At 42.3% G+C, this 14,034-nt stretch overlaps 1 protein-coding gene across 1 annotated transcript in view; it reads left to right on the top strand.

The window, feature by feature from the left end:
* The window catches only part of EDC3 (enhancer of mRNA decapping 3), a 47,498-nt gene that overhangs the window by 13,366 nt on the left and 20,098 nt on the right, over positions 1 to 14,034 (top strand). Inside the window, exons 3-4 of the mRNA XM_034994304.1 lie at positions 3,104 to 3,423; positions 12,504 to 12,839. Coding sequence (XP_034850195.1) covers positions 3,104 to 3,423; positions 12,504 to 12,839 — 656 coding nt within the window. The remainder of the gene's footprint in view (positions 1 to 3,103; positions 3,424 to 12,503; positions 12,840 to 14,034) is intronic.

Genomic DNA, 14,034 nt, shown 5'->3' with positions numbered 1-14,034 from the left:
CTTCAGAAGCGCACTGTTGCCAGTAGCTGATGTCCTTAGTTACAGGAACGTATGTTTCTTAGTGTTTGCGGATCTCAAGTTCAGTTGTCTTCATATCCGTCTTTTCACCAGTTTGTCACAAAATCTCCCTTTTTTAGGTTAAAATGGCAACAACAACAACAAAACTGTCAGACAAGACTTTCTGAACAATACCTTCACTTAATCTTTTCTGTAGGAGTATCCATTATTAATGTCTTACCCCTTCTGAAGTCTCAATAGAAGGCGTAACCTCTGTGTTCAAGGCTACCCTTATCCCATATGCTTTATATACTATCCTTTTCTGTCTCCTTTGACACCGTTCTGTCTCTTTTGTGTCTTCATTTTCAACCTTCATACCTGTTTTCCTCTTCGCATTCTAACGTTCCCAGCCTTCCCCCACAGTTCACACCCTCCTACATACCCACACCCACCTACACACAGGCACACCCACACACCCACACACCCTCCACAGCTTGCTTTTGCCATTAGGTGTTGCCCTGTCATTTCCCTTCTCTTTATACCAACAGTTCTTTTCAGAGCAGAATAGTCTGCTTTCATTCCCTTTGTGGCCTCATTCTCTAGTCCTTCCTTACCCCCACCGTTACTTTTTTCTAACTTTATCATCTTGTTGAACTAGCTCTTGCCAAAGTTATAAATGACCTAATAGACAAATTCAGTGGCAGTGTCTTAATGTTAACTTTATTCAGATGCTCCCTAAGTGTTGAAGTGCCCTCTTTAATTTCTCTGTCACCCCTTTGGGTCTTCTTTCCATGTATTCCTCCATTCCTTTACGTCCCCCCGGCACCACATTCCTTTTCTTCTACTCACTTTTTAAGATTGGTTTATTCAAGTTTTATTTTTGATTCTTTTCTTAGTCTGTAATCTCTCTAGACCATTTCATGTGTACTTCTTACATTAATGAGACTCCAAATCTTTAAGACCCATTATCTGAACTCCAGACACTTATTTTGTCTATTGGCCATTTCCAGGTGGATATCCCAGAAAATATCTTATAAGATTTTCAAAGCTGAACTCATTATGTCCCCTGCAGGTTTCTTTTTCCAAAGATCTGCCCTTAATTGGTGGCTAATGACACCTTTCCAAGTTAGAAACTTAGAATCATTGTAAATCCTTCTTTCTCTTTGTTCCTCATGTTCAGTTAGTTGCCAAACCCTAGGGATTCCAAATTGTCTCTTGGGTTCATCCTCTTCCTTTGCATTGTCACTTGTCCTATTCATCCCCTCTTATTTCTTGCCTGGTCTCCTAACGGGTGTTCCTTCCTCTAGTTTTTCCACCTTCTCTACAGCCACCAGAAAAATCTAATGTGATTATGATCTAGCCCCCGATTACCTCCATAGCTTTACCTCCTGGTGGCCCTCCACAAGCATCTTTACTGTTAGTAACACAATGACTTGGCAGTTCCTCAAGTGGGCCACATTTTCTCAATCTCTGAGCCTTGGTCTGTGATGCCCCTCTCCCTGCTATACTCTGCAGGGCCAACTCTTACTTTCCCTCCCCACTTAGGCTTTGCTTAAATGTTTCATCCATCTCTGCCAAAGTAACTTACATATTTTGCTTTGGGGATCTCTGGTACCCTATACACACCTCTGTCATAGTATTTAACACTTTTGGTTGTCTACTTGTCTTTTCCACTGACCAGACTGTTCCTTTTTGGACATGTGTTGCTTTTCATCTCTATTTATTCCATTCCTAGCACAGGGCTTACCATATAGTAAGTATTGTATATACGCTCATTGAATGACAAAGTGTGTGAATGAATGAAAAAAAGAAAGCCATTGGGCATTCTGGAAATCTAAGATGCTGGTGATAGTTTTGTGATTAACAATAGGTCTCTTTAAGGCCAGTGCTGTGTCAGTTGACTGTTGGTGCCTGAGCCTTGTCTTTAAGTATTTTACCACCTTTCCTCATTTTTGTCTCTGATACTTCAATGAAATGGAGCCCTGCCATTAAGAGGTACAGATTTCCAGTTATAAGTAAGTAATAGGGATGTAAAGTACAGCATAAGGAATATAGTCATTAATATAAAATAACTTTATATGGTGACAGATGGTCACTAGACTTATTGTGGTGATCATTTCATGGTATATATAAATATCAGATGACTATGTATACCTGGATTTGTATATCAACTGTACTTCAGTTAGAAAAAAAAAATACAGCTCTGCAAAAGTGTAGCTGGTTGCTATTGATCCCAGTTTCATCATTTTTATTATTGTTAGACATTTTGTGGTGTTTTGTTTTTTTTTTTTTACATTGCCTGTATTTTTAATGTGGTAAGATATCCATAACATAAAATTTACCTTTTTTTTTTTTTTTAAAGATTTTATTTATTTAACAGAGAGAGAGAGACAGACAGAGGGGGAACACAAGCAGGGGAGTGGGAGGGGGAGAAGCAGGCTTCCTGCCAAGCAGGGAGCCCAATGCGGGGCTCGATCCCAGGATCATGACCTGAGCCGAAGGCAGATGCTTAACGACTGAACCACCCAGGCGCCCCCAAATTTACCCTGGGATCATGACCTGAGCCGAAGGCAGATGCTTAACGACTGAACCACCCAGGCGCCCCAAAATTTACCCTTTTAACCATTTTTCAGTGTACAGTTCAGTGGTATTAAGTACATTCACATAATGTGCAACCATCACCACTATCCATCTCCAGAACTTTCTATCCTTCCACATTGAAACTTCATACCCCATTAAAACGAACTACAGTCCCCCTTCCTCTAGCCCTGATAACCACTTTTTTACTTTCTTTCGCTATGAATTTGACTATTCTAGATATCTCATATAAGTGGGATCATTTAATAATTGTCCTTTTGTGATGGCTTATTTTACTTAGCAGTAGTGTCTTCAAGGTTCATCCATGTTGTAGCACGTGTCAGAATTTGCCTCCTTTTAAAGGCTGAGTAAATATTTCACTGTATGTCTTTACCATATTTTGTTTATCCATTCATCTTATAGGGGACACTTGGGTTTGCACCTTTTGGCTATTGTGAAGTATGCTGCTATGAACATTGGTTGTAACACTATTACAGTTTTGAGACTTGGACTCTTTTGTGTATTTCAGGGCAGGTGACATTACGGAATTAAAAATTCTGGAGATACCAGGTCCTGGAGAAAACCAACATTTTGGAGACCTTCATCAGACAGAATTAGGCCCATCTGGTGTTGGGTACCAAATGGGTATCAGTCAGAATGGCATGGGCAAGCTGGTGAAGAAGCCAGCCTCTTCCAGCAGTGCCCCTCAGAATATCCCTAAGAGGACAGACGTGAAGAGTCAGGATGTTGCTGTTTCCCCACAGCAGCAGCAGTGCTCAAAGAGCTATGTGGACAGGCACACGGAGTCCCTGAGTCAGTCCAAAAGTTTCCGCCGTCGGCACAACTCTTGTAAGTTGGATCAAGTTGATGTTTTTTCTTAACCTTGTGTTTCAAGGCTATAAGCTCTTATCCACTGCTGTTCTTTAAACAAATTCTTTATTACCCTTGTAAAAAAGGATGCTGGCAGAGCTTCACAAAAATACAGCATGATCGTCTTACTGCAGGGCTAGTCCCTCAGGATATTAAGGGAAAGGAAATAAGCTGTTAGAGACTCACACCAGCTCCCTGCCCTCTCCCTCCACTTAACTTCCTTCATGAAAAGTCAGTTACCTATCTGGAGTTCACATAGACGAACGCCATTATTGTCTTTAATCTGGTAACTGATGGAGGTGATGATGTTTGAGTGAGTCTGCACTTGGCTGTTCCAGGAGATTCTTGAATAACTTGTGATTTGGCTTCCATCCTCAAGAAGAGAGGAAGGTACTGGCCTACACATCTCTGTGATCAGACAGTTTCTGACAGACTAAATTTTAAATTTGCTGTATTCCCTGTCCTTACACATCAAGGAGAAAATGCACAGGTGTATTGATTGCCTAGTTTTGTTTGGCACTAACAAATTGTTGAATGCCATTTACTCACTATGGAACCATAGATAATTCACTAGAATCTGGTATGCTCTTTAACATATGCACTAGAATAATGTTATCAAAGTGAATTATAATAGATTCACCAGAATCTGTGTGGTATCTGTGTTAGGGGCCAACATTTTTTTTAAAAAAGATTATTTATTTATTTATTTGACAGAGACACAGCAAGAGAGGGAACACAAGCAGGGGGAATGGGAGAGGGAGAAGCAGGATTCTGGCTGAGCAGGGAGCCCGATGTGGGGCTCAGTCCCAGGACCCTGGGATCATGACCTGAGCCGAAGGCAGACACTTAACAACTGAGCCACTCAAGTGCCCCGGGGCCAACATTTTTAAGTTTTGAAAATGCCTTGGGCGCCTGGGTGGCTCAGTCATTAAGCGTCTGCCTTCAGCTCAGGTCATGATCCCAGGGTCCCGGGATCGAGTCCCATATCGGGCTCCCTGCTCGGCAGGAAGCCTGCGTCTCCCTCTCCCACTCCCCCTGCTTGTGTTCCTGCTCTTGTTATCTCTCTGTCAAATAATTAAAATCTTTAAAAAAAAAAAAAAAAAGAAAATGCCTTGCTTTTGTGAATAAGCTATTGAAATTTTGGAAATTAAAAAAATGTATTTCTAGACATTTTCCTTCATTGCTTAAGTAACTGTCTGAATTGGGGCACCTAGGTGGCTCAGTCAGTTAAGTGTCTGCGTTTGGCTCAGGTCATGATTCTGGAGTCCTGGGATCGAGCTCCGCATTGGGCTCCCCACTCAGTGAGGAGTCTGCTTCTCCCTCTCCCCCTCCCCCCCGATTGTGCGTGTGCGGCTCACTCTCTCTCAAATAAATGAATAAAATCTTAAAAAAAAAAAGTAACCATCTGAATTGACAATAATTGAAAACCTGAGACTGAAATTGAATTGTTACTCCTGTATCCTTTGAAAAGCTGTAGAATGCTTGGATAGAAAATTTATTCTTTCCATTTCTACTTTAACCCTCTCTGCTTTACTCTCCCTTTTTTATTTGTTTTTTAACATTTATTTATTTATTTTAGAGAGCTTGTGCATGCACTTGTGTGCAGGAGTGGGGAGGGGGGCACAGAAGGAGAGGGAGAGAGAGAATCTTTTTTTTTAAGATTTTATTTATTTATTTGAGAGAGAGAGAATGAGATAGAGCGCATGAGAGGGGGGAGGGTCAGAGAGAGAGGGAGACTCCCCGCCGAGCAGGGAGCCCGACGTGGGACTCGATCCTGGGACTCCAGGATCACGACCTGAGCCGAAGGCAGTCGCTTAACCAACTGAGCCACCCAGGCGCCCGGGAGAGAGAGAATCTTAACCAGGCTTCATGCCCAGTGTTCAGACCCTGAGATCATGACCTGACCTCAATAGAAGCCAAGAGTTGGGTGCTCAACCAACTGAGCCACCAGGTGCCCCTATTCTCGCTTTAAAAAGCCCTTTTTTCTTTACTGAAAACATGAACTTGTTTGTTTAAAGTTCAAATATTCAAGCAGTTTATAGTTTCTCATGTGCTTGGAGACAACCTTCATTAGCAATTTTTTTCTACATACTTTTTGCTCCTGTTATTAGTGTCTTACATTACTAAGGTAGATTTGTTATATTAATGAGCTAATGTTGGTACATTATTAATTAAAGTCTGTATTTCATTCTGATTACCTTAGTTTTTATCTACTGTTCTTGTTAAAGACTTCTGTTCAGCACACCACCTTATATTTAGTAGTCACGTTTCCTCTTGCCTCTGATGGTTTCTCAGACTGATTGGTTTTGGTGACCTAGACTATTTTGATGAGTACTGGTCAAGTATTTTGTAGAATATCCCTTCATTGGTATTTGATGTTTTTCTCATGATTAGATTGTGGTTATGTGTTTGGGGGAGGAAGACCACGGCGATAAGTTATTTTCATCACATCATATTAAGGGTATGTAATATCAACATGGTTTATGACTTGATGTTGACCTTAATATCTCGGCTGAGGGAGTGTGTGTGTCACATTTCTCCTCTGTAGAGGTCTCCCCACCCCTTCCATATTGGAAGGAAGTCTCTGTGTACAGCCCATACCTAAGGAGTAGAAAGATATGCAGAGTATCTGCGTAAATTATTTGGAATTCTTCTACATCAGAGATTTGTCTTTTCTCCCCTGTTTATTCAGTTATTTATTTATTTATTTATTATTATTATATTTTTTAAAGATTTTATTTATTCATGAGAGATATATATATAGAGAGAGAGGCAGAGGGAGAAGCAAGCTCCCCGCGGAGCAGGGAGCCCGATGCGGGACTCGATCCCAGGACCCTGGGATCGTGACCTGAGCTGAAGGCAGACGCTTAACCGACTGAGCCACCCAGGCGTCCCTCAGTTATTTATTTTTTATCAGTATGGATTCATAGTTATTTATTTTACACTTTGGGTTATAATTCATCACTGCTTTATTTTAAAGATTTTATTTATTTATTTGACAGAGAGAAACACAGCGAGAGAGGGAACACAAGCAGGGGGAGCAGGAGAGGGAGAAGCAGGCTTCCCGCTGAGCAGGGAGCCCGATGCGGGGCTCGATCCCAGGACCCTGGGGTCATGACCTGAGCTGAAGGCAGACGCTTAACTACTGAGCCACCCAGGCCCCCATCACTGCTTTATTTTAGTGCTCAAATTGTTTTCGCTTTGGCCACTGGTAGCTGATTCAGTTAGCTCCTGTTTTCCTTTGACATTTCCCCATTCTTGTGGGTGGGTTTTTCCCTAGTACTTCTGTACTTTTTGGCACTACAGGATGTTCCAGGTTTATCTTCTCTATTTCCTACCCTAGCCCTAGAATCAACCATGTCTCCAGGGAGTCCTGTTTCTTTTATTGGAGAATGGTATTACAAGCCACTGTTTGGGTGCTAGGTGTGCTCATTGCTACTGGGTGTTGCCTTTTCAGCTAACAGGGCAGGGAAATAGATATCTGTATACTTGTCCAGTGTATATTACATGTATCTATTATTATTTTCCTGTGTAACTTTACTATATTAAGCTAAATGTGAGTTCATACTGATGTCTCCAACTCAAATCCATTACCACATTGCATCATTCTAGCCGCCGCCTTTTTTTTGTGTGTGATTTCTCACTCTAACAGTGAGAGACCTGTCTCCTACCATCTGCCATCCATTGGCTTAAATGATTTCATTCTAGTATACAGGTATAGCACTATCAGAATTGCCAACCTGGACCCACACTCCCTTCATTGACTTGCTTTATCTATTTGTAACAGATTGTTTTGTTGCCTTCTGCCTCCATCCATCCTGGGATCCTCCCACCTCCTCGATGATATTTTAAAAATTTGCATACATTAAGGCTTATTCTTTTTTAAAGATTTTATTTATTTATTTGAGAGGGGGAGAGAGAGAGTGCACAAGCTGGGCGAGGAGTAGAGGGAGAGGGAGCAGCAGAGGGAGAGGGAAAAGGAGACTCCCTGCTGAGCAGGGAGCCAGACTCCAGGATCATGACCTGAGGACCTGAGCAGAAGGCAGGTGCTTAAACCATTGAGCCACCCAGGAGCCCCATTGGCTTATTCTTTGTGTTCTTAAATTCTGTGGGTTTTAACAAATTTAGTGCCTCTGTGGATTTTAACAAATATAGTGCCTTGTATCCATCATTACAGTATTGTACAGAATCCCTGTTTCACCAGTTCAGTCCTTCCCCTTTTTCTTCCATGATCTTTCCCCCACCTCAGCAACTATTGACCTTTTCACCATCTCTCTAGTTTTGCCTTTTCCAGAATATCACATAATTAAGATCATGCAGTGTGTAGCCTTTTGAGACAAGCTTCTTTCACTTAACAATGTGCGTTTAAGATTCATTCATGTCTTTTTGTGGCTTAATAGCTCATTTCCTTTTATTGCTGAATAATATTCCAGTGTACAGATGTGTCAAAGTTTGTTTATCCATTTATCTATTGAAGGGCATCTTAGTTGCTTCCATCTTTTGGTGATTATGAATAAAACTGCTGTAAACATTTGTGTGTGGGTTTTGTGTGGACATAAGTTTTCAGATCAGTTGGGTAAATACCTAGGAGTGTGATTGCTGGATGTTATGGTAAGACTATCTCTTTCTAATTTTTTTCCCCTTACCAACAATTATACCAGCTCTCTTTTGAAAGAGTGTAGTTAAGTTCAAAACAAGTAATTTATTTGATCTTTAGTAAGTCATTATGGTAAAAGAGTGGGATCACTCTCAGAAGCATCCCCTGCTTGATGCTTTTTCTGCTTTTGCTGGTTAGTCTATTCCCTAGATTTTTTTTTTTTTTTTAAGATTTTATCCATTTATTTGACAGCGAGAGAGGGAACACAAGCAGGGGGAGTGGGGGAGGGAGAAGCAGACTCCCCGCTGAGCAGGGAACCCCTGGGGCTCCATCCCAGGACCCTGGGATCATGACCTGAGCCGAAGGCAGATGCTTAAGGACTGAGCTATCCAGGCACCCCAGTTCCCTAGATTTTTTTTTTTTTTAAGATTTTATTTATTTATTTGAGAGAGAATGAGAGACAGAGAGCATGAGAGGGGGGAGGGTCAGAGGGAGAAGCAGACTCCCTGCTGAGCAGGGAGCCCCCCACGCGGGACTCGATCCCGGGACTCCAGGACCATGACCTGAGCCAAAGGCAGTCGCTTAACCAACTGAGCCACCCAGGCGCCCAGTTCCCTAGATTTTTTAAGTGCACATAAATAAGGTAAAGAGATCATGGCAGTAAATGTTACTCTCATTCAGAGAACTTCTTTTGAATCCAGATTAATGTGGAAAATGTCTGTGGCCTGGGAATTTGATGATGAGATGTGGCTCAGAATTGGTTTGTGATAGAAGGTGGAGTTGCCTTTATGTATTTGTTCAGTGAACCCTGTAAGATGAGTAGAAAGGTCTGCCAGAGATTTTGCATTTTATGTGGCATTTTAAGGATTCCAAGAAAATAGATTGGTTTTTTTCCCACTGTAGTTGTAGTTGTAATGTAGATTATCAGTGTTTTTCTCATCAATGAGTGAAGAAATGGAGATTAAGTATTTTTCTCATTAGAGATATATAAGTAGAATTTTCTCTGGTATATGTGCATTGATATTGAGACTAGTATATTCCTAGTAGGAATATAATCTCTCTGGCTTTTAGTGTTCTTTCAAGGTTAATGATGAGTTGTTGAGGATTTGTTGGTTCTAGTTACCTAATCCAACGTTGATGAGAGATTTAGCACAAGCAGATTTTAATCTCTTCTTTAGGTTGTGTGTATATGTGGGGTGGTTATAGAGGATAGTTCCTGTGACCTTTGTCATTGAATGGACCACTGAGAATATTTGTCAAGTAGATGAATGGAACATGAGTGCTGGGGAGTAGAGGGAAACCATTTGAGACCACCTAAGGATATAGGTTTGTGTATGGTTTGTTCAGTGTAACAGTGATCCCACCATCTGAGGTTAGAAAGTTTTTATGGTCTTACTGAGGTCCTCCTGTGACTTAACCTCCTTGGGTGTGCTTCATCCAACAGGCTTGAAAACCCTGGTGCTGCTGCTGGAACCCAAGAAGTTGACTGATTACTAAGGCCTGGAATTTGGGGAGTTGAAAAGAAGGTCCCAGATGCTCTCAGTCACTTCCTCATGAAGCCCATTGAGTCTGACATTAAAACATTTGTAATTTGACCTTCAGGTGCCCTTTAGCGTGCTAACTGCAGGACAAAGTTCCCCTTTACAATATGTGTGTGACAAAAACCAATAAATAAGTGGCAGTGAGGGTTACACAACAATGAGTTTGTTGTCCTGGCCAAAGGGCTTTTGTGCCAAAGGCTGGCAGCAAAATGGCACAGGAAGGCGGCCAGCCTCTAGTCTTAACACATACTTGGCCCTTGTAATTGAAAGGTAAAGAAATCTATGAAGCACTCTTTATCTTTTCCAAGGGAAGTGTTTTTCTCTCTTAGTGGCCTGAGGCCATTTTAAATACAGAGCCAGGCCCTTTGGGCTGAGTAAGCCGAGTATTGAGACCACTTATTCACCCAGGACTTTCTAATATTTTTATTAAAGTATGAGCAAAAGGAAGAAAGACAACTGAGCATATTGGCCTGCCTTTCATTTACTTTATATTGTCTTATCTTTTTCTTGCTGACCTATGATGTCAGTATTTCCTCTTGGGTATTTTTTCACTGTCTACTTTCCTGACAGTATTTGGAACATAGCTGGTCCTTAGTGTATATTTGTCAAAAGAGTGAATGTAAGGTCTGTCTTCAGAGAGAGCATGAGGAGAAATACCCGATACCTTCTAAAGCCACAACTCTGGTTTGGTTGCAAGTGGTGTTTGTAGAGTCTTCAGGCTGAGCCAAAAATGGCTTCCCATTTTGCTGCTTTTACCCTATCTTCTCTTACATTGATTAATTGTTTATCTTCATCTGTCATTGTGATAGATCTGGGATAGTTCATTGTCAGTTCCTACTGGGCACAGCTGAACTCCTTTCCTCTGAAACCCGGGCCTTATGTTCCCTCTTGTATTATTGTTGACAACTTCATGTTCCTGTCCTTTTCAGTCACACACAGTTTTTTTTTTAAAGATTTTATTTATTTATTTGACAGAGAGAGACACAGCGAGAGAGAGAACACAAGCAGGGGGAGTGGGAGAGGGAGAAGCAGGCCTCCTGTGGAGCAGGGAGCCTAATGGGGGGCTCGATCCCAGGACCCTGGATCATGACCTGAGCTGAAGGCAGACGCTTAACAACTGAGCCACCCAGGCGCCCCAGTCACGCACAGGTTTTTTTTTTTTTTTTTTTTTTAAGATTTTATTTATTTATTTGAGAGAGAGAGAATGAGAGACAGAGAGCATGAGAGGGAAGAAGGTCAGAGGGAGAAGCAGACCCCCTGCCGAGCAGGGAGCCCGATGCGGGACTCGATCCCAGGACTCCAGGACCATGACCTGAGCTGAAGGCAGTCGCCCAACCAACTGAGCCACCCAGGCACCCCACGCACAGTTTTGATAGCTGCTTTTCTTTCCCATAGTTAATCTCAAGTTGCCTTTTCTTTTGTGACCTCTTTAGACTCTTAACTTTTGTTGTTTGCTTGGGGTGTTTTTAGTTTGTGTGTGTGTGTGTGTGTGTCCTTTTTTTTTTTTTTGATATAGCGTTTTTTATTCAGAGATTTGTGTATTTATGGTGAGGGAGCTGTAGAATTGGGTGACAGGTCTGAATGACATGGTTCTGCCCTTTGTTGGATTACAGCATCCTTGGGGAGTTAGAGTAAGAATACAGATAACTGCAGAACAAAGTAGGTAGCATAGGGCAAGTGCTAGCTGAATGGTACCCACACTGCTGCAGGTGGTCAGATGGGGGCGATCTTTCAGCTGCAGTTATCGAGGTGGTGTGTTTGGGCTGAGTTTATAACAATAAAAATGAGAAATAGCTTAAAAGCTCATCTGTAGGTATGATACAGATCAGTAGGGTGTACTCTATAAAAAATCATATAGAAAGATATTTGGAGAAATCTTTCATGAAACAGAAATAAGCTCCTAGGGGCACCTGGGTGGCTCAGTCATTAAGCGTCTGCCTTCAGCTCAGGTCATGATCCCAGGGTTCTGGGATCGAGCCCTGCATCCGGCTCCCTGCTCGGCGGGAAGCCGGCTTCTCCCTCTCCCACTCCCCCTGCTTGTGTTCCCTTTCTCGCTGTGTCTCTGTCAAATAAATAAATAAAATCTTAAAAAAAAAAGAAAGCAAGAAAAGCTCCTAAGCAAGAAAGCAAGGTATAAAATTTTGTAAGATGGATGCATATTTTTGACTAAAAGGAAACATGTCAAAATGTTAAGTGAATATCTGCAGTTTTCTATATGTTTTATGCATTACTGTGAAGTTATTTTATTTTTTTTAAGATTTATTTATTTATTTTTTTTTTTAAAAAGATTTTATTTATTTATTTGACAGAGAGAGACACAGCGAGAGAGGGAACACAAGCAGGGGGAGTGGGAGAGGGAGAAGCAGGCTTCCCGCTGAGCAGGGAGCCCGATGTGGGACTCGATCCCAGGACCCTGGGATCATGACCTGAGCTGAAGGCAGTTGCTTAACCAACTGAGCCACCCAGGCGCCCTTATTTATTTATTTGACAGAGAGAGACAGTGAGAGAGGGAACACAAGCTGGGGGGAGTGGGAGAGGGAGAAGCAGGCTTCCCGCGGAGCAGGGAGCCCGATGCGGGGCTCCATCCCAGGACCCTGGGATCATGACCTGAGCCGAAGGCAGACGCTTAATGACTGAGCCACCCAGGCGCCCCAACTAATTTCCTTATGAAGGATAGAACTGGTTTAGATTTCCAGGAGTTGTACTTATTTTATATTCACTGTTACTTGGGTAATATATGAAATCTATTATTCTGTGAGATTTGTGGTAGTTTTTGCTACTTAATATGATCTAGAAATAGCTTACCTTTACTATCTTCACTTTGATTCCTGTAACACTCTCCATAAAAGACTGATGTATTTTCCATTTCCACTGAGTGCTTTCTGTGGGCACACTGACCTTAGTCCCTGTTTTTTCTCTAGGGTCATCTAGTAGCAGACACCCAAATCAGGCAACTCCAAAGAAAAGTGGCTTAAAGAATGGCCAGATGAAGAACAAAGATGACGAGTGCTTCGGGGATGATATCGAAGAGATCCCAGACACAGATTTTGATTTTGAAGGGAACCTGGCCCTTTTTGACAAGGCAGCTGTGTTTGAGGAGATTGATACCTATGAGAGGAGAAGCGGTACCCGTTCCCGGGGCATCCCAAATGAAAGGCCAACTCGGTACCGCCACGATGAGAACATCCTGGAGTCAGAGCCCATTGTCTATCGGCGGATCACAGTGCCCCACAATGTGAGCAAGGAGTTCTGCACGGGTGAGTTGCACAGGCCTACATACCATTGGCTGCTCTCCCCTTTCTGTTACGTTTAAAAGAGAATGACCTAAATTCTGAATCAGAGTCTTGTAGTAGGAATTAACTAAAGTGGCTTTGTGGTTAGCTATTATTATTGTCTCTTGGGAATCGTGGTTAATATGGCATCCTACCTACCATGGGGGATGTGACAGTGTGGGTTAGGGGGCTGATTTCATGTCCATTTATATCCACATCTGACAGGTTCTGGTCTGCTCTTTGTTTAGTGTGTCATGATTAACAACTAAAGGCATAGGAGCCAGCTGTCTAGATTCACATAATCAGATCTTTGGCTTTTCACTTTGGCTTGCCTGTTACTACCTGTACATCTCACCAGAAGTTCAGTTCTGTTTTACTAGTTGTTGGGGTAAAAAACAGAGATGGACGGTTGAAACCACTGGCTAAAATTGGGGTTTCAATAAATTACATTTGTTTACTATACTATCCTCATCTCCTACTCTCCCTGGTCAGGGAGGGTTTGGCTAGTCCTATTTCTCACGTAACAGAGTAGTGCCTTGGCAGTTAGGTCGGTCATTGTATAGGATAGTTTAGTCTATTGCCTCAGTGGTTTTAACATTAGGAACTTTTCTTCAAACGTGGCATTAGAGGGGCATCTGGGTAGCTCAGTCGGCTAAGCATCTGCCTTCGGCTCAGATCAGGATCCCAGGGTCCTGGGATTGAGCCCCGCCTCAGGCTCCCCGCTCACTGGGGAGTCTGCTTCTCCCTCTGACCCTCCCCTGTCTCGTGCTCGCTCTCTCTCACTCTGTTCTCTCTCAAATGGGATTGAGCCCCGCCTCAGGCTCCCCGCTCATTGGGGAGTCTGCTTCTCCCTCTGACCCTCCCCTGTCTCGTGCTCTCTCACTCTGTTCTCTCTCAAATAAATAAAATCTTAAAACACCCCCCCCCCCCATTAGAGGCAGATAAAACCAGCTATAGGAGAGGTGATCTACCTCACCCCTATCCCTGTCGCTTCCCACTAAACCACATTATTATCTGGGCTTCTTCAAATACAGTTGGAAAACCATTCTTATTGAATGATCTTGAAGAGCTGAAGGAGGAATCCTAATCATTTTAATTAAGTAGAGAAGGAACTAAGTACAATATTCATTTTGGTTTGAGGGTTTGAATATAGGGAATATAAATTTAGAACAGTAGTAGC

This window comes from Mirounga leonina, unplaced genomic scaffold (assembly GCF_011800145.1).
Source record: "Mirounga leonina isolate KUSES-001 unplaced genomic scaffold, KU_Mleo_1.0 Mir_91, whole genome shotgun sequence".
Lineage (NCBI taxonomy): Eukaryota > Metazoa > Chordata > Mammalia > Carnivora > Phocidae > Mirounga > Mirounga leonina.
This window is presented reverse-complemented; position numbering and strand designations above follow the sequence as displayed.